The following is a 20,025-nucleotide window of genomic DNA, read 5'->3' as shown; positions in this document are numbered from 1 at the left end:
AAGGGGGGCAGAGCCGTTGGGTGGTTATCTTGCTGTTCCCTTGAACACACTCAGCCCACACCTCCATTCCCCGTTGGCCGGGGGGACACAAACATTGCTTGATTTTCTGTAAAACACCACAAACCTCCCCTCCGAAGCAGCCCTTCTCCTTTGCTCCCCGGCCACCAGGAAACCCACACCAAACGGCAGCCACTGTGACTGGCATCGCAAAGGCCCTAGCAGGTCACAGAGTCCCGACCCAGGCATCACCTGGTTCCTAGTGCGGCGACAATCACTACCATTGAGTAAGCACCTACCACGTGCCCACGCTGGGGTCAAGCTCTCCACGTGCGCTGCACACCGAATCCTCATAAAGGCACAGTAGAGGCAATGATTCATCCCATTACACAGCAGGAAAGCAGGCCGGCCGGCTGGCTTCAGAGCCCATGCCTTAGCCACTACTCTAAGTTGAAATAAAATATAACTGCCTGTGAAGCACAGTGTCGTGACAAAGGCTAAAGGAGCTTGGCTCTGCCGCTTAGAAGCAGTGCCACCGCGGAGAAGTGGCTTGTTTGCTCAGTTCGGTTTCCGCAACTCTAAGACAAGAATAACAACTTCGGGGGTTGCTGTGAGGATTAAAGGAGATCATGTGAATCACTGAGCCCAAGCCCTAGCCCGGTGGGGCTCAGTAAAGTTTTGTTATTCAGGACAGGCCTGGCACACCTTCAGCCCAGCCTCCTCCCTCCACCGCGCTCGGCCTGCGGGAACTGGAGGAGGATGTGGGCGTCGCTGGAGCATCACCTGGGTGTCAGGCACGGTGCCCGGGTGCCCAGGAGGGTCAGCCAGCGAGGGGCCTGTACTCTGGGAGGTATTAGGATTCTGGCCCCCCGATCCCATGCCGCAGCCACCTCCTCTGTCCTATCTGTCCCACCCTCAGCCACTGGCAGGGCCCCCTTGGGTGGGGTGGGCAAGGCAGGGCAGGGCAGGGCTGAGCACAAGGCAGCAGGGCGTCATTATCGCTCCCAGCAGAGCTGGGGTCAGGGTTAAGCCTGCCTTCTTATCAGGTCCCCAGGCCCTGTGCTAACACGTGCTGCCTGGCTCTCTGGCGACTGGTAGGGGGGCCCTGAGGACGCTGCTCAAGGTCTTCCTCCTCTGAAATGGTCCCTGGAGCAGGAGTGGGAGAGGCAGCCTGGAAACAGAGAGAGCGCGCCTGGCTTGGACACCGTGTCACCCTAGGCAATCCCTTCCCTCTCTAGTGAAAATCTGTGAAATTGAGGGTGGAGGGGCAGCTGGATGACATGACCCCTAAGTCCCTTCCAGCTCTAAAGAGTTAGGATCCTGTAGCCACCTGTGAGCTAGCCACCATGGTCATCCTGTTTACAGACGAGGGAGCTGAGGCCAAGCAGGGGGAAGAGACTCGCTCCCATAACATACTAGTTGGTAGCAAAGCTGAGTGACACTCAGGCCTCCCAACTCCTGGCCCAATGCTCTTCCCACCCCACATACACTCTGACCTTCTAGAAGGTCATGGAGGAAAGGTATAGAGATGACAAGGGGGTGGCTGCTTCCAGTAACGATTGTTACTATTGTTGTCACTTTTGTGAGTTTGCCTATGGGAGCCAAGTTACCAGGCCTCCAGGAGAAGAAAGAGTGCCCTTCCTGTTTACAGTCCAGGCCTCTGACCCATCCGACCCTCCTTTCTTCAGGTTCCAGGAGTGGCCTGGGGACCTCTCAGAGGGGCTCCAGACATGTGGGCACCTGGCAGCCCTGCAGGGTTGGGGCCCAAACCACTCCTTGGTTCCTGTCCAAGGGAATGCAGGGACGGCAGGGCTTCCAGGCTGTGTGTGGAGAGCTGGCCCCATTTTCGGGCCCTGATAACACCCCTCCCCGTATCAGTGGGCCAAGGACTGCGAGGGGTGTGTCTGGGCATCAAGGGCAGGTTCGGCAGAAACGTGGAGGTAGAAAGGGAAGGTGGTGCAGCTCAACTGAGGCCTCCAGCCTGGCCGGAAAGAATCTCTGAGGGCGCCCAAGGCTTAGGGGAGACGGTGTGGGGAGTCACAGGAAAGGGTGAGCTAGGTCTGCTTACACCTTCAGGAGCAGAAGAGCCTGATCCAGGGGGCTTTCCTAAAGAAATCCTAGAAATGTCAGGTTGGGAGGGCCCAGAGACCCAGCATCTACATCCCAGAGCGGGAGGGGACATGGCCACCTCTGAGAATCTGAGGGAGGTTACGTCCTTGCCCAGTGAGAAAATGAGGCCCAGGCTGTGGGGGGAGGTGACTCACGTGTGACTGAGGACCTGCGAGGCCCTGCCTGAGACAGAATGAGCCCCCTGTAGAGCTGGAGACAGGGACCCGGTAGGTACAGTCCTGATGAAGCAGCCAGGACCACGGAAGGACGGCAGCAGGTCAGGCAGGACTGGGCCACCCCAGACTCTGTGGCCCGGCCTTCTCAGCGCCCTGTGGAGCTGGGGTTCTGGGCAGGCACCATTTGGGCACCCAGCCAGTTCCATGAATATCCCTCCATCCAGGCTTTGGCCCAGGTTCCTGAATCTTCTTCCTCTCTGGCGGAGACCCAGACCACCCTGAGGACTCCCATTTGGGAGGAGGACTGAGGGCCTCTCCTCACTGCTGAGCAGCCTGGGCTGAGCTGAACACACGCACAGAGGCCACTCATGCAGATCTGTGTAGCACATATACCCTGCGGTCTGGGGCTCAGAAAGTCTCATGCCCTCATCCCCTCACCCCGTGACCATGGACTGTGGGCTTCCTAGACAGGAAAACCTGCTTCAGCTTTAGGTGTAAACGTGGCCCTAAGGATTTTAAATGTGGCCACTGAGGCCATTTACAACAAAGCTGAAACTGGGCTGCCTTTTTCTATGGCAGTGAGTACCTTGCATCCCTCCCCAGAACCCAAGGTTAACCCTGAGAGAGCTGAGAAAAGGCTTGAACCCCAAGGGGGGCTTGGGACTGGGGAGACCCTGGGACCAAGGCAAAGGAGAAAGAACTGGAGACCCTGGGTTGAATGAAGCTGGCCAGGAGCCGGAGAACCAGAGCCACAGGGGTGGGCGAGGCTGGGCCTGGGGCTGCCAAAGACAGGGCGGGAGGAAGAGGGAAGGGCAGCTTTGAAGGCGTCCCAGCATAGAGAGAAACAGAGCCGAATCCTGCATCGTAGGTCACCCACCTCCCCAGACCGGGCCCTCAACACACAAGCACATGTGCACACACAGACACACACCTTCACAGGCCCCCGGGGTGCTCATCTGACCCTTTGGTGGTGTCCTTCCCTCTCACCTTCACCGCACCCCACTTCACCTGGGTACACGGGGGAGAGGAAGCAGTGTGGTCAGTGTCCATCTTCACCTCCTAAGGCAGCAATTCGGTAACTTCAGGGTGGTAGGATCCCATGGAGCACTTGACGGTAATTCAGGTTCAGATTCCTGTCCTCCCCCCACCCTGAGATTCTGAGCCCGTGGTCTGGGGCCCAGGTAATTCTGAGAAGGTGGTCCTTGGAGGGATGCTGAGTGGCCTGCTAGCTGTGTGGTGGAGAAAATCATCATAATCCTACTGGCTGCATTCATTGCGTGCCTACTGTGTACCTGGTGTTTCTCACGAACCACCTCGTTTCATCCTGACAGCCTTCCTGGAAGGTGCCATTATTTCCATTCCCAAAGTCACGCTCTGGCCACTAGAGGAGCCACAGTTTGACTTGGTTCCCTCCATTCACCCCAACCTACCCACACACACAGACTCACAGAGCCTGGGACCCACGCCAGGGACAGGACCAGAACCAGCATCTGACTCCCCACAGCAGGAGGAAATGGCTGGGTGAGACCCACCTGCAGGAAAGTTGCAGGGCTGGTCTGTGACGGAGAATACTCCCACCCACCCACCCCACCCGGGATGAGGCAGGGGGACCAGCCCACCCGCGAGGCTCCAGGGGTCACGGCTGGACCGGGCCAGTCTTGGCGAATTCCCAGGTGACGGGCGCCGCCTGCAGCCAGACAGGGGTGGTGCAGGGCAGAGGCAGGACTTCGGGCTCACACCCCGGCATTGCTGGGTTTTCTCTTCCATAGTCTCCAGCCGTCGCTGTGGCTGTTATGGTTGCCCCATTTTAAGGATGAGAGCAAGGTTGAGTGTCTTGCCCGAGGTCGCAGAAGGCCCTGGCTCTTCCCTCCCAGGGGCTTCGTCCCAGCCCTTCAGAGCCCGCCTCATCCACACTCCCTCGCATCGAGGACAGACAGTGCAGCAGGGCAGTTGTAGGAGGTTGGCAAAGGGTATTTAATGGGCTTTGGGGGGGGGGGTGGTCTCAGCACTCCCGCCAGGCGAGTGGGCAAGGGCAGGGCACAGAGGTCTCCACAAGGGGCTCAGGAGGTGAGGTTCGGCTGCGGGGGCTCCTGGCATCTCCCAGTGCGAAAGGTCAAGAGGTAGGCGGAGCCTCGTCTGGGGGCCTCTCGCAGCAGGGGCAGCACCGGGCTGGCGTGGAGCTAAACACACAGTGGGGGGGATGGGGGCTCTCCCTAAGCCCCGCCCCGCAGGCCACCCATTGGGGAGCAAGAAACTGCCCAGACTGTCACCCACCAACAGGCAGAGCAAAGGGAGTGGGATGGCACCCCAGAATGTCACTGCAGGGGCTCTGGAGGGGCTGTGGGTTACCCACCCCTACATCACTCTTAACGCTCCACTTCCACGTGGTTCATAGACTGGGCTTCAGAGTAGAAGGTGCCTTTTAGTAAAGGAATTCCCCCTCTCCCACCCCCGCCAATTATAAACCACTGGACTAGTCTCAATCCTCATAAATAGCTGAGGAAACTGAGGCCCAGAACGTGTAAGTGACTGGTCCAAGGCCACCCAGCAAGTGAGTGGTGCAGCCTTTTCCCTTTGTGTTTCCAGGGACCCCTGGTGTGTTCTGGAGGCCTGTGACTCTACTGTCAACACTCTTCAGGCCTGTAATGCCCCTCTCTCGAGCTCTAAGTGCTCCAGCTTCAGGGCCAGCCCAACACTGGGGGGCTTCTCCCAACACCTGTACAATCTGCAGACGCCCCCTCCCAACACACACAGGCACACATGCATGCTGCACACACACACACACACACGCACACACTCCTCACCTCCTGGAGGGCTGCAGCCTCACCACTCCCTGGGGGCCCCTTGCCTGGTTGGTTGAGACCCAGAGGTTGGGACTGGGGGCCAGACCCAGGCCCAGGGAGGTCTGGGGGACTGTGCGCGGAGGGGCACATCGGGAAGTGAGGGTTCTGCCTGGGCACCCAATCAGGCCCCACCACTCTCTGCAGCCAGACAGCTTCGGCCATGTACCTGGGGAGCAACAAGCCAGATGCGAGTGGTTGTGGCCCTCCTGGCCTGGTCCCCCTCAGCCTGGGGAGCACACAGCCTGGGCATGGCCCTGCAGGGAGCTGTCACCAATCTCATCCAGGCTGCCATGCCCCTCTAACCCCATTTCTTGGAGCAAGAACCCACAGAGGCAAGGAAGGGGAAGCTCCAGAGACTCCCACAATGCCCTGGAGAAAACTCCAAAAGAAGGAAAATAGTGAGCGTAAGGTGCTGGGAGCTATGCTAAGGGGCCAGCGGAGACGCCCCAGCTTCACCCCACCCCACCCGCGCCAGGGGCCACCGCTCAGGCCTCTGCTTTGCCAACTCACTTGGGTCCCAGCGGTGCACAAATTGTTAAATACCAGTTGCTGGCACAGCCATGGTCGAAGGGGTTGTGTCCTTCCAGGTATCGGCACTGGGCGGGGGTGTGGGGGGTCGAGGACAGGAAGAAGAGCTCAGATCCAGCAGGACTGGGCAGGCCACCCCCACCGGCCCTCCCTGCACCGGTCAGCTCAGCCCAGGGCTGCAGCAAGACTCCAAGGACAGAGGAGCCAGGAGAGTCAGGCGCGGCGTCCCCAACCCACTTCTGAGCAGCTCTGGCACTGCACCCACCTCTCCTGCCTGCTCAGGGATCCCTCCCCATCACCTTGTATCCCCTTTCGCACTGTCCTCCCCCACTGTCTCATTTGGCCACACACATCCTCCTGCTACCTCCTTCCAGATCCTTTTGGATCTTCCTTTTGCTGATAAACTACTCCAAAGACAGTTCTCCACCCATGTTCCCTCAACTCCTCTACTTTCCCACATCTCATTCTTCCTCAAATTGTGCCTTCACTGAATTTCACTATCTGGAAGGACAGTTTGTGGTGCCTAATCCTATTTCCCTAAGCAAAATCACATGGCCTTGGAAATCTGGGCTGAAGCTCCTGAGCACCCAATGCTTGACCAATGTCAAGCCCAAAGGTCAAGTCCTCCCCTGGAAACTCTTGACCAGGTTTTCTCCTCCTCCCCTCCTTCTGCCCATCAGCCTCGCCCCCTCCTCCTTCCCAGCACAGGCTGTCTCATGGGGACCTCAAGAGCCTTAGCTACAAAGTGTTTGTCACGTCCTAAAGTGGCCCAAGAGCACCTCTGCCCACCACCAGCTCGCCTGTGTCCCATGCCCTTAACCATTGTGATTTTTTGAGTTCTCCCTACTTTAAGGTGTTTCAAGAACTTAAGGGAAACTGGCATTCTACTCTCAATTTTAATTAAATGGTTAGAAGAGTTTGATTAAACTTACAATCAGAATTTTAAATCTAGAGAAATAAATTTTGATTTATTAGATGTACACGAAGAATAGAAAAATGTTGATTGCTCAGTGCTTAAAGGGATGGGAATTGTTTAATGAATTCATAAGAACTGACTAATAAAGTAGAGCCCTTTCTCTCCCCATATGGGACCCTCATCCATGAAGGGAATCCAACAGCTCGGAAGTTCCCAGACCGTCCTCTCTCACCGGCTTCAGGCCTGGTCTCCTGCTCCAGTTCTGTATCTCAAACGCCCTCATGCTCCACAGACCAAAACCAAAGTGGGTATCTACTCGCCCCATCTCCTGCCCAATTCCCTGCTGCCTCTGCTCTCTCTCCCCTTCTTCCCCAGGGATCGGGGAGTCAGACTTCTCTCTCTTTCTCTCTTTCCTTCTCTCCCAAAGCATTATGGATTCCTTTGTTTGTAGGTTCACTCATTTGTTCATAAATATTTGGGGACCTCAACACTGTTCCAGGCATTGCTCTGGGGACTGAGGACACACCACAGACAACAAGGCCAGCCTTAACTTTCAGGGTGCTGAGGGCAGTTGGGGAGTGGTCAGGGCAGCACAGAGAGGGGATTGGTGAGAAGAGCAGGCCGCCCGGCCAACACTCCAAGGTGCAGGCAGGGAAGCAGCAGCCCAGGGCAGCAGAGAGAGCTGGACCCTGAGAGGCTGGGGAAGGGCCACAGCAGGTACGTTCTGTTTCAGATGCTGCTCTGTGCAGCCTGGAAAGATTAGTCTGAGGATTGCCCGCTGGCTTTGGCCACTTGGAGAGTGCAGCATCAGTATGACAGTAAGGACGGAGGCTGGGCTGAAGTGGGCTGAGGAAGGTGAAGAACGACGCTAGTGAGCACAGCCAATGCTTTCAGGAAATCTGGTTGCGCTGGAGGGGAGAGTACAACAGGGGATGTCTGCGATGTTAAGGGATGTTTGCTTTGTTTTTAAGATGTGAGAGACAAGAACATGTGTACTGATGATGGGAAGGAATGGCAATAATGATGACCTATGGGGCACTTACTCACACCAGCCACTGTTCTATGTATCTCACACACATTAACCCATGCTGTCCCCTTTTACGGATGGGGAAACTGAGGTACCAGATGGCTAAGTAACACAGCCAAGATCTCCCTGCTGGTGTGTTGTGAAGCTGTGATTTGAATTTATGTGGTCTGGCTCCAGAGCCCTCGTGATCTAAGCAAGTGGCCCAGCAGAAGTTGTGGTCAAGGGATGGAGGTAAGAAGGCAATAAAGTTGAGGTGTGTGAAGAATGCCTGAAATGGGTTCTGGTAATGGGAAAGAGCCCTGCCTGGTGAATCACAGAGTGCAGATCACATTTAGGTTTCTTAAGGCTGGAGATCCTGGATTAGGACAGCCCCATCTGAGCAGGGGAGGGAGGGCAGGCCTATGGCCTGACCTGGGCTAGAAGAACCACAGGACATGGGAAGGGAGAATGCTGCCCAGGAGAGGCTGAAATGAGGGACTGAGGCTGGAGAGAGAAGACATGCAGACCACAGGGAGCTGATGAGTCAGGGCTGCACAGAGGAGTCACAGGTGGGCTGGGAACCAAATATGGGTGGGGTGGAGTGATTAAGTGGTGACTGGAAGGATGGGAAATGGTGGGCAAAGAGGGTTCCTCTGTCCTTTCAGCTGTCTCAAGGTCTCAGGCCCCTCCCTCATTGATGTGACCTACGACAGTCTTCCTAAAACAGCCTTTAGTCAAGTCATTGCCATGTGGAAGGAATCCCATGGCAAGGGTGTTCACTTTTACCACTCCTAATCAACACAGTACTGAAAGTCCAAGACAGTGCAGTAAGAAAAGAAAAGGAAATAAAGCCATACACATTGGAAAGGAAGAAATGAAACTGTCCTTTTCACAGATGACATGATTTTCTATGTAGAATCAACAAAAAAACTATTAGAACTAATGAGTGAGCCTAGAAAAATTGCAAGATTCAAGACTAATAAACAAAAATCCATTGTATTTTCTTATAATAAACAAATGGAAATGAAATTTTTAAAAATTATAATAGCACACAAAAATGAAATACTTAGAAAAAATCTAACACAATGTAGTCAAGATCTACACGATGAAAACTGTAAGACATTAATGAAAGAAATCAAAGAAGCCCTAAATAAATGGAGAGTTATACTACTTTCATGGGTTCAAAAACTCAATATTGTTAAAATGTCCATTTTCAAAATTGATCTCTAGGTTCAACACAATCCAAATGAAAATCTCAGCAAACATTTTTTGCAGAAATTGACAAGCCGCTTCTAAAATTTATATGGAAAATCAAGGTAACTAGAATAGCCGACAGAACTTTGAGAAAGAACAAAGTTGAAGAACTCACATTGTATGATTTCAAGACAATATAAAGCTACTAAGCGAGGCAGTATGATACTGGTAAAAGGACAGAGAGTCCAGAAATACACCCACACCTCTATATTCAATTGATTTTTGACAAGTGTTCAAAGGCAACTCAATGGAAGGATAGTCTTTTCAAAAAATGGTGAACAACCCATAAGCAAAAAAAAAAAACACAAAAAAAACCCATAAGCAAAAAAAAAAAATCTTGACCATACCTTGCATCATATACAAAATTTAACCCCAAATGAATCATAGTCCTAAATATAAAACCTAAAACTATAAAACTTCTAAAAGAAAACGTATGAGAAAAATCTTTGTGACCTTGGGTTAAGGAAAGATTTCTTAATTACACACCAAAAGCACAATCTATAGAAGAAAAAACTGATAGAGGGACTTCCCTGGTGGTCCAGTGGCTAAGACTCTGTGCTCCCAATGCAGGGGGCCCAGGTTCAATACCTGGTCAGGGAACTAGATCACACATGCCACAACTAAGAGTTCGCATGGTGCAACTAAAGATCCCATGTGCCACAACTAAAAGATCCCATGTGCTGCAACTAAGATCTGGCAAAGCCAAATAAATGAATAAATAAAAATAATAATAAAAGGAAAACGTATTTAAAAAAGAAAAGAAAAAACTGATAACATACTTCAAAATTTAAAACTTCTGATCTTTGGAAGACACTGTTGAGAAAAATGAGATGACAAACCACAGACACGGAGAAAATATTTGCAAACCACATGTCTGAATCCTGAATAAATAAAGATTTCTTAAAACTCAATATTAAGAAAACTACCCAATTTTTCTAATGGGCAAAAGACTGGAACAGATATTTAATCTAAGACATACTGATGGTAAATAAGAACATGAAAAGATGTTCAAAATCATTAGTCATTAGGAAAATGCAAATTAAAACCACAATGAAATGTCACTACACATTTATTAGACTGTCTAAATTTTTAAAAAAACTGACAAAGCCAAATGTTAATGATGCAGAGCAACTGGAATTCTCATGTATTCCTTACGGGAATGCAAAATGGTGCAGCCATTTTGGAAGACAATTTGGCAGTTTCTTATAAAGTTAAACATACAGTTACCATATGACCCAGCAATGCCAGCCTTAAGTCTATACCCCCCCAAAAATGAAAACTTGTGTTCACATGCCTGTACACCAATGCTTATAGTGGCTTCATTTATAATCACCCCAAATTGGAAGCAACCCAAATATCCTTCAATTGGTGAATGGGTAAACAAGCTGTGGCACAGCTATATGATGGAATACCACACAGCAATAAAAAGGAGGAAGCTCCTGATGTGGGCAACAACATGGATGAATCGCAAATGCATTATGCTAAGTGAAAGAAACCAGACTCAAAAAGCTATGATTACATTTATGTGAGATTCTGAAAAAGGAAAAACTATTGGGACAGAAAACAAATCAGTGGGGACTTCCCTGGTGGCACAGTGGTTAAGAATCCGCCTGCCAATGCGGAGGACACAGGTTCGAGCCCTGGTCCGGGAGGATCCCACATGCCGCGGAGCAACTAAGCCCGTGCGCCACAACTACTGAGCTTGTGCTCTAGAGCCCGCGAGCCACAACTACTGAGCCCGTGTGCCACAACTACTGAAGCCTGCGCGCCCTAGAGCCCATTCTCCACAAGAGAAGCCACCGCAATGAAAAGCCTGCGCACCGCACCGAAGAGTAGCCCTGCTCCTCGCAACTAGAGAAAGTCCGCGGTGCAGCAACAAAGACCCAACGCAGCCAAAAATAAATAAATTAAAAAAAAAGAAAAGAAAACAAATCAGTGGTTGCCAGGGGCTGCAGATAGGGAAAGAAACTGACTCAAAAGGCCATGAGGGAATTTGGGGGTGGGGGGGGTTGGGGTTGATGGAACTGTTCTAAATCTTGGTTATGGCAGTGGTTACAGGACTTATGAGTTGGTCAAAATTCACACAACTGTGCACGTAAAAGGGTAAGTTTTACTGTATGTAAAGAAAAAACCCTATCAAGGCTCCCGGGTTTCCACTGCACCAAGATTAAATTATCCACCTGACTTCTTTGCCTTTTAAATCTGGCCAATCCCAGGCAGACCACTTGCCCATGCCACAGCTGCTCCAAATAGAACTGTTTCCTCATCATCCTATCAACATTCCACAGGCTTTCAGGCTTCCCAACTTTTCTAAAAGCTTTGCCCATCACTGCAATGCCCTTCCCTCGATTTATGCCCGTCCGAAACCACTAAGTGGCACGTCCTACCCTACACTGAAGTCCTCACTGAACTCTCAGTGCTCTCTCTGAGTCTGTGCTACACAACGTAGGCAGGCCCCTCTCCCAGAGTGTTCGCGGGTGTCTGGCGAGGGTTACTCTGATTTCCGGTTCCTTGTCAACGCAAGTGCAGGAGGCAGCCTTACTCACCTTCCCGCCCATAGCTCAAAATAATGAGCACGCGCCTAGCACACAGTAGCGCACCTTCGACGCAGCGCACCCAGGAAGGAGAGTGACCACCAACCTCCAGGAGGACGTGAGATCTGAGCTGAATTTGGGTCTGGAAGGACTAATGAGGCACCTTCGAGAGAAGTCAGGCCATCAAAGACCAGGGCGTTGCAGAAAGCGGAAAGTGCGGAAGTCCGGAAGGGGCAAGGTGACCACCCACAGCCCGATATAGTGGCGCCCCGCTCGGCCCCACGTACCTTGCCCTCGTAGGAGCGCTCGGCCGCGCTCACCGACATGGCCTGGATCAGCAGCAGCAGGAAGAGTGGCACCAGGAAGCCGGCGGCGGGTACAGCCACCACGATGCTGCGCACCGGCTAAGGAACAGCGCCTCCGGCCAGTCCTCCTCGGCCCCGCCCTTCACCCACCCCGACCCCAAACTGCCCCGCCCACGAGCCCCGCCCACCCTCTCTCTGCGCTCTATCCCAGTGTAAACCTCACCTCACCCTGCTGTCCAGGCCCCTGTGCCACCTCTAGCACTTCCCCTCCTTGACCCTGCTAGATGCTCACCCCTTTGCAGTTCCTCCTATCCCCACCCACCTGCCCGACTCTACCCACCGTCACCTAGTCCCACACTGGTCCTCCCGAGCGGCTTCGCGGAAAACCCCGCCCACCACTACCTCTGCACCGCCCCCTCCCCGTGACCCGCCTCCTCCGCTGTCTCCGCCCTCCCCACAGCTCCCCTCGTGGGTCCCGCAGCCCCTCAGATACGCAATAGCCTTGTCCATGGAGAAGGGCAGGTGGGTCGTGCGCACCAGGAAGATCAGACAGGTGACCAGCATGGCACCTGAGTAGAGGCATAGTGACAGGACGAGCAGCATAAAGAAGCGAAAGTTGCGGTGACCAATGCAGTTATTGACCCACTTGCAGTGGTGATCAAAGTCCTAGGTGAGAGGGAGAGGGGGACCTCGAGGACCCAACCTCTGACTCAGGCTCCGTTGCCCCCAAATCTGAGGCCTTACCCCCACCCTCTAAGCCCTTGGCCTCATGCACTGGCTCCCATTCCTAGGGAGACACTGAGCCACAAAGTCCCTAACACTGCTGGCATTTCTGTGGTTAGAGCACCATACGGCTCTGTGGCTCACATAGTTTCATGTCAAGAGGCCTTTAGAGCCGGGGCCTGCTAGTCTTCTCTGGGACACATCCTGGTGTAACTTCAGGCAGGACATAGAATATTTCTGGGCCTCTGTTTTCTTATCCACCGGATGAGCCTAATAATAACATCCTTGCCCAGCCAGTCTCCCAGGGTTGTAAGGACCAGTTAAGACAGCACATTGGTAAACTGTTGCAGGCTGTGCACTTAGAGCCCAGGAGACCAGGAGACCCTCTGGCCTGGACAGCCAGAAGAGGACAGGCAAAGTTCCCCTGGCCAGGCCTGCAACCTGCCTGAGGGCCTCGGGCATCTAGTGTCAGTGAGCCCTCGATAAGTCAGGGGTATCTTTCCTTCCCCTGGCCTGACCAGGCCCAGCATAGATGTGGATGCCCCTCTGCATGTCAGCACCAGTGCAAGAAAGGGCCAGCCTCCCAGGAAAGGTGCAGGCACAGTGGCAGTGACTTGTATGAGTGACCAAGAGTGACTGGGAATTACTGCCACCCTTGGTCTTTAGCAGTCCTGGAAGTAGTTTCACACTGACCACAGGCCCCCGTGTGAGTGGGCCTCCTGGTCCCCGGCAGGTGCTGGGAGGGTAGGTGGGCAGGTGAGAGGCACTTACCTCCACACAGATGTTGCACCAGGGGCAGTGGTAGGTCCGGGGCGGACGGTGGAAGCAGCACTTAGGGCACCACTGCAGGCGGAAGGCCCTGTGGTTCACCCATACCACATGCACCATCGTGGGGCCCTGTTCATTGGAGCCTGGCATGGGAAAGGGATTGAGCAGCAGCAAGAGGCCCTTCTGTCAGTCTGCTGCAGCAGAAGGGTGTGGGCACGCAGCCCCACAGCATCACTGGGCTCCAAGAAGGGTGGGGACCAGGTGGGCAGGGGACTCCTTAGTCCCCACTGAGCAAGCTGGCCAAGCTTAGAGAGGCTGGCAGTCAAAGGGAAGGTGGGTTTCCAGCCCGAGGAGTTCTTTGAGAACTCAGGCCTTTGCCACTGTGAGCGATGCTTTAAGGAATCTGTGTGGTAGGAAGGAGGAAGAGAAAACTGAGTGGTTGTGAAGAGCTGGCTTCTCTACCCAGCCTACCCTAGCCCTCCCCTCCAAGGCTACTGGAAAACCTCCAAAGTTCTGTTTTTCCACACCTCTGTGGCTTGAGCACACGAGGACATGGGGTGAAGGGGTCCTGAGGCCCCAGGCGGGGAGATGGAAGGAGCACTTTAGGAGTCATCCCAGCAGGCAGGAGCCCTTCGGGTGCTGCCTCCTTCTCCCAGGGGGCCAATGTCTCACCTTGATGCAAGATGCCAGGGTCTGAGAAGTTGAGTGAAACGAGACTGAAGAAGGTGAGGATAAAGAGGAGGCCTGTGACGATGGGAAAGGCCCATTCCCCGTTCTGGGCCAGCCACCTGCAACTGAGACCAGAGTAGGAGTCAGCCCTGATCTGGGGTGGCCTGAAGCTCCCCCAGGACCCAGTCCACCGGGTCAGGACCCCCAGACCATAAATCCTGGTCTAAATATCCAGGCTAGTGACAGATCCATAGAAACTCCACCAAAGGTCATCGAGTATTACCAGCCACCCGCAGCTCCCAGGTGCACCAAGCACTCTGTACCTCTGTGCCTTCGCACGTTCAGTTCCCTCTGCCTAGAACCTCTTCCTTTCCCTGACCCCTCTTCTATACTCTCCCTGTCTCCATACTATCGTTATGTGTTTTCCTTTCTGTTGCTCTGTAAGAAACCTGTCAGCTTGTGTGGGAGACTTACGGGAATGCGAAGAAGAGGCCACTGAAAATGACCAGCAGCACCACGTTGAAGGCGGCAAATAGGCTCGGGAGGATCCAGGGCGGTGGGGCCTGAGGCGGGCTATGGGGTTCCTTCAAGAGCGGCATGGCTGGACCTCCCATGGCCCCAGGGGAGACTAGGGCCCCCAGGCTCCCTCCCCACTGCTGGCTCCAGGGGCCCCATGGCCACAGCAGCCTCAGAAGCCACAGCCCAGGGTGGAGGGAAAGAAGTCGCAGTGTGACATCACAGAGGCTGAGGAGAGTGGGGTCTAGGGGCCCTTCAGCAGCCCTGTCTGCCATCTGTGACCGTCACTTCCAACAGCAAACCATACCCCTACTTGTGCTGGGGACAGAGAGGTCCTGCCCCTGCGAGGTTCGAGACTACATGAGATTAGAGCAACACGTGGGGAGAAGCTGGGTGATACTACTCACCGTTTCAGGCTCAGTGCTAATCAAAGCAAACGGTGTTCATTGTTCTATCTCCATTTTTTCCTTGTTGTTGTTACAAAATTGCACTTTGGGGGAGGAGGCAGCTAACTCTTCCCTTGTTTCCAGGTTTGGCTTCACAACACAATTCTGGTCAATGAGACATAAGTGGATGTCTGAGGGTTTCTAGAAAGGCTTTTGCTTTCCTGATAAAAGGGGGAAAAGACACAGTTGGTGCAGCTTTGCCCCTTTCTTCCTGTTTTGAACCTGGACGTGCTGGGCTTGGTCCACCTCGACCCATTAGGCAATAAGTCAGCATGGGACACGAACAGAATGACAATAATGACACTGAGTCACTGCCCCAGCCTTGAACCGCCTCCCTCTGAGCTGTTTATTATGTGAGAAAATAACTGGGTTTTCTGTTACATACAACTGATACTTGTCATTTATTTTAGTCACTGAGCATCTGAACCCCTCTGTGTTTGGAGGATCCCTGAACTATAAGTCTTGATGAAGGGCAAAGACTTTCTCCATCCCAACTGAACCTGAAAATGCCAGATACTTGCATTCGAAGCCTCTCTTGCAGCTAACACACAGACCTGTGACTTGGGTGCCACCAATTAACCTCAGATCTGCTACCACCAACCAACTGAGGAGTCCACTGAGATGCAGCAACTGTCCTTTTAAAACTTAGATCGTGGCCTCCGATTAGAACCTTCCAACTGCTTCCCTGCCAACTCAGAGTAAAGTTCAAAGTCCTTACCATGGCCTTCAAGGCCCTCCCTGATCTGGCCCCACTAACTTTCTGACCTCATTTCCCAACATTCAGCCTCATACTCACTCCACACTCGCCAGGCACACTGGCCTCCATGCTGTTCCTCAAACACACGTGGTATAGTCCAGTCCTGGGTTCTTCACACTTGCTCTTCTCTTTCCCTGGAATTCTCTGCCACATATATTCACAGAACTTGTTCCCTCACTTCATTGTATTCTTTGTTCCAGCGGTGCCTTCTGCCATTATCCACATGCCTGCATCTCCAACTGTTTCCCTACAATAGATTCCTAACAGTTGGATTTAGGGCCAATGAATACGAATATTGAAAACATATGTCAGAGTCGAGTCGTTGCCTTACCTGACTTGGACGTGTCTCTCGCCTGCGTCCACTCTTCGCGTCCTGTCATTCCAGTCTTGTGCTGCCCAGTGCCCGCCTGCAGGATGGCCCACGAGCAGATCTGCTACTCGAACAAGTACTTCGATGAGCACCACGAGGTGCTGGCGTGTCATGTTACCCAGAGAACTTTCCAAACATGTACCCTAAACCCATCTGATGTCTGAAGAGGAGTGGAGGAGACTTGGGAGTCTAGGCTGGGTTCATTACACGATTCATGAGCCAGAAGCACACTTTCTTCACTTCATACGACCTCTTCCAAAAGGCCAACAAAAATGAAGTATATCTGGGGATCATCAATTAAATCTTTTTAAATTTAATGTATATGTGTATATAAGGTAGTATTCAGTGAATACTTGGAAAATGTACAAATGTACAGATCGTTCATCCATGTCTCTGCATGAGCTCTATTCTTCACAGCAACAGAGCTCAGTTAAATGCAACTGCAGGTAGGTTAACTATAAGGTGGTTAAGATAAAATTTCTTCTAGCCAGTTTTTCTCTTAATATAAATGCCTGTTTGACTTTACCTGTTACTTTTGTTAAATAAAGTTTGTATGTCACATTTTAAGAAAATTTAAAATAAAACATATTTTACATAATTTACAAATGCTTTCTAGAGAGTTTGTGCACGTTTATACTATTATGACCATACCCATATCATAATACTAACACTATAATTAGGTATTAATGTAAAATAATTTCTCCAATTTTATAGATGACAAATGATAACTTGATCTTTTAATTTATATCTCCTTAAATTACTTATGAAATTAAATATTTTTATATATCTATAGGTCATTTTATTGTAGTTTTGTGAATTGCCTGAGCTCTTTTTCTTATTGTGGTAAATATACATAACATAAAACTTATGTTATGTATAAACCATCACTACTATCCATTCCAGAACTTTTTCATCATCCCAAGTGGAAGCTCTGTACCATTAAACAGTAACTCCTCATTCCCTCTCTCCCCAGTTCCTGGTAACCACTGTTTTACTTCCTATCTCTATGAATTTGACTATTCTAGGCACCTCACAAAAGTGGAATCATACATCTGTCCTTTTGTATCTGCCGTATACCACTTAGCATAATGTCCTCAAGGTTCATCCTTGAGCTCCAGCAGTCTTGGAAGTTGGTATGTTGTAGCATGTATCAGAATTTCCTGGCTTTTTAAGACTGAACAATATTTAATTGTATGTATACGGCACATTTTGTTTATTCATTCATCCTAAACGTTGATGGACGTTTAGGTTGTTTCCACCTTTTGGCCATTGTGAATAATGTTGCTATGAACATGCGTGCACAAATGTTTATTCAGGTTCCTGCTTTCAATCTTTTGGGTCATATGGTAATTCTATGTTTAGTTTTTTGAGGAACTGCCATAGTATTTTCCATAGCAGCTGCATTATTTTACATTCCTGCTAACAATGGACAAGGGCTCCAATTTCTTCTCATCCTTGCTAACACTTTTTGTTTTCTTCTGTTTTTGTTTGTTTGTTTTTTTACAATATCTATCCTAATGGGTATGAAATGATATCTCATTGTGCTTTTGATGGGAGTGTTGGGTTTTTCTTTCTGATTTGCAGGAGCTCTCTTATATTAAAAATTTTGGTCGTGTTTATTACAAATATGTTCCCAATTATTGTTTGCCTTTTAATTTTGCATGCAATATTTAGTGTATAAAGTTTTTGTTTTTATATAATCAAATCTATGGATCATTTCCTTAGCATCATCTTATCTTATTTCTATGTCTTTCCCCTCCTTCTATCTGATAAATATTTAACTATATTTAACTCCTTCTATCTGATAAATATTTAACTATATTTCTTGTTTTCTTTTTCATTTAACTCTTTAACCTACCTGAAATTAATGTAAGGGTAAGATACAAGGTAAAGGTCTATCTAATCGTGTATTTTCCTCATGTCGTTATAATCGGTTGTTCCAGCATCATTTATCAAATAAGCTTTCCTTTCCCTCTTACGACAGATACTAAGTTCTTCATGTGCACTAAGATCTGCGGGTAGCACTATGAGATGCCTCCCAGAACCCCCTTCAGGAATGAAGATCTTATCCCCCCAGTGGCTAGAAAACAGCCTCAGCTTTGGGGATTGCCTCCCCTAAAGAAAATTGCCTCACCCAGGGTCCCACCTCCTTCCAGGGGCAGGTTGCATCCAAGGAGTGGTCCAACATGAGGTTATAAAGGCCCAGACACTTTGCCCCAGTGCAGGACAAATCCGAAGGGCCATCCTAGCCCCCATGTGACCTTGCAGTTGGCTGAGGCTTTTATTAGGCCCTTACCACAGATTGACTTCTCCCTTTGCTCAGCCCTGCTTCCTTCCCTTTCCTTTCTTTCCCTTGCCTTCCACAGGTGTTGGTCCCAAAATCATCCCCTAATAAACACCCTATGTGCTAATCTCTAGAGTTTGTTTGTGGACTTTTTCTTTCATTGATTTATTGAATTTAGCACCCTGTATTTCAATGTTTGTAGTTTTAGAATTCAGGAGCCTTTTTGCGTTCTTAGTTGTCATCATCTGAATCCCTAAACTTATAATGTTGTGTAGTAAACAAAAACATCAGAACACAAAAATATTCACTAATGAATGAGAAATGAGGCCCCACTCAAATATCACCTTTCCTTTAATACTAGCATCTTCCTTTTACATCTCAACTGCAATGCAAAACAATGCCAAGTACAGGTACAATGACAACTTATTGCAAAGTGACATTTTAAATCTTGCAAAAGAAGCAGCATCTTATGATGTTGATAGGCATTATATTAGAATGCAATTTAAATTTTTTTAATTTTAAAAAACTGTATTTTTATTAACACTGGTTTTAACATTATATACTTTTCATGTGTAGGACATTATATTTCCAATTCTGTATACACTTACAGTATGTTCACCACCAAAAGTTTCCATCCATCAACATGCAGTTGATCCCCTTTATGCATTTCATCCTCCCTCCCGCCCCTTACCCTCTGGTAACCTCTTGGTTACCAAACCAAAACTGATTGGTTTTGGTTTGATTTGGTTCGTTTATTTATTCTGGGTTTTTTTTTAAAGAGATAATATTATTTAAATGACCCCCAAAGTAATCAACCAATAAGGGGCTAGTCTAAAACAGCTTAGAATTGAAGAATGGGATATCAATAAGGTTGATAACATGGTAGACTCTTCAAAAAAGAATGCCTAAGGCTTCACTGGTAAATTATACCAAACGTTAAAGAATAATGAACACCAGCCCTTCTCAAACTCTTCCAAGACATAGAAGAGGAAAGAAGAAAGAACACTTCCTAATTCATTATATGAAGTTAATATTACCATGATACCCAAGCCATATGAAGACATTACACACACACACACACTCACAAGATCCCACATGCCACAGGGCAAATAAGCCCACGCGCCACAACTACTCAGCTTGCACACCTCAACGAGAGAGCCCTAGTGCCACAAACTACAGAGCCCATGCTCTCTGGAGCCCGTACGCCACAACCAGAGAGAGAAAACCCGCACGCCACAACTAAGAGAGAAGCCCACACCCCTCAGCGAAGATCCCGTGTGCTGTAACTAAGACCGACACAGCCAAAGAAATAAAGAAAATAAATAAATTTTTTTAAAAAGAAGAAATACAGTATTTAAAAAAATAATAAATATAAAATGATTGAGGAGTACTAGGGAAAACTGATGAAATTTATGGTTGGTTGGTCTTTTTTTTTTCAAAAATTACCCTTACACTGAGAAAGCCAAAACTGAAGTGACAGATGTCTTATCATGTTACCATATGGTTTTGTGGAGAAAATTAAACCCAAAAAAAGAAAAATGAAGTGAAGAATTCGTTCTTTTTCTTTAATAGGTTATTACTTTTTAAAATATTTATTTATTTATTTGGCTGTGCCGCGTCTTAGTTGCAGCACGCAGGATTTTTGTTGCTGCATGCAGGATCTAGTTCGAACCTGGGCCCCTGCACTGGGAGCACGGAGTCTTAACCACTGGACCACCAGGGAAGTCCAAAGAATTTGTTTCTCTTGATTCTAAAAATCAGTGTTTGACAGCTAGCAGTCCTAAATTAGCAAGAGAAGAACCTGATTGGCTGGTCCAGGTCACC

General features: G+C 49.8%; 1 protein-coding gene and 1 pseudogene across 2 annotated transcripts; one reads left to right on the top strand and one right to left on the bottom strand.

Annotated features, from left to right (window-relative positions):
* Nucleotides 1-1,039: 1,039 nt before the first annotated feature.
* ZDHHC19 (zDHHC palmitoyltransferase 19) lies at nt 1,040-14,427 on the bottom strand (the record flags this gene model as incomplete). Its single annotated transcript, XM_082655309.1, has 8 exons — nt 1,040-1,168; nt 5,087-5,291; nt 5,636-5,721; nt 11,651-11,756; nt 12,162-12,334; nt 13,163-13,302; nt 13,832-13,953; nt 14,303-14,427. The coding sequence occupies 8 exons, from the start codon at nt 14,425-14,427 to the stop codon at nt 1,040-1,042; spliced, it is 1,086 nt and encodes a 361-aa protein (XP_082511435.1).
* A 1,534-nt stretch (nt 14,428-15,961) lies between these two features.
* LOC309823269 (cyclin-dependent kinases regulatory subunit 2-like) lies at nt 15,962-16,193 on the top strand (annotated as a pseudogene). The gene has a single exon. The product of its transcript is annotated as a cyclin-dependent kinases regulatory subunit 2-like (transcript).
* Nucleotides 16,194-20,025: the final 3,832 nt, after the last annotated feature.

This window comes from Grampus griseus, assembly GCF_964374135.1.
Source record: "Grampus griseus genome assembly, chromosome: 5".
Taxonomy (NCBI): Eukaryota; Metazoa; Chordata; class Mammalia; order Artiodactyla; family Delphinidae; genus Grampus; species Grampus griseus.
Note: the sequence above shows the minus strand (reverse complement) of the source record. Positions and strands in the feature narration are given on the sequence as shown.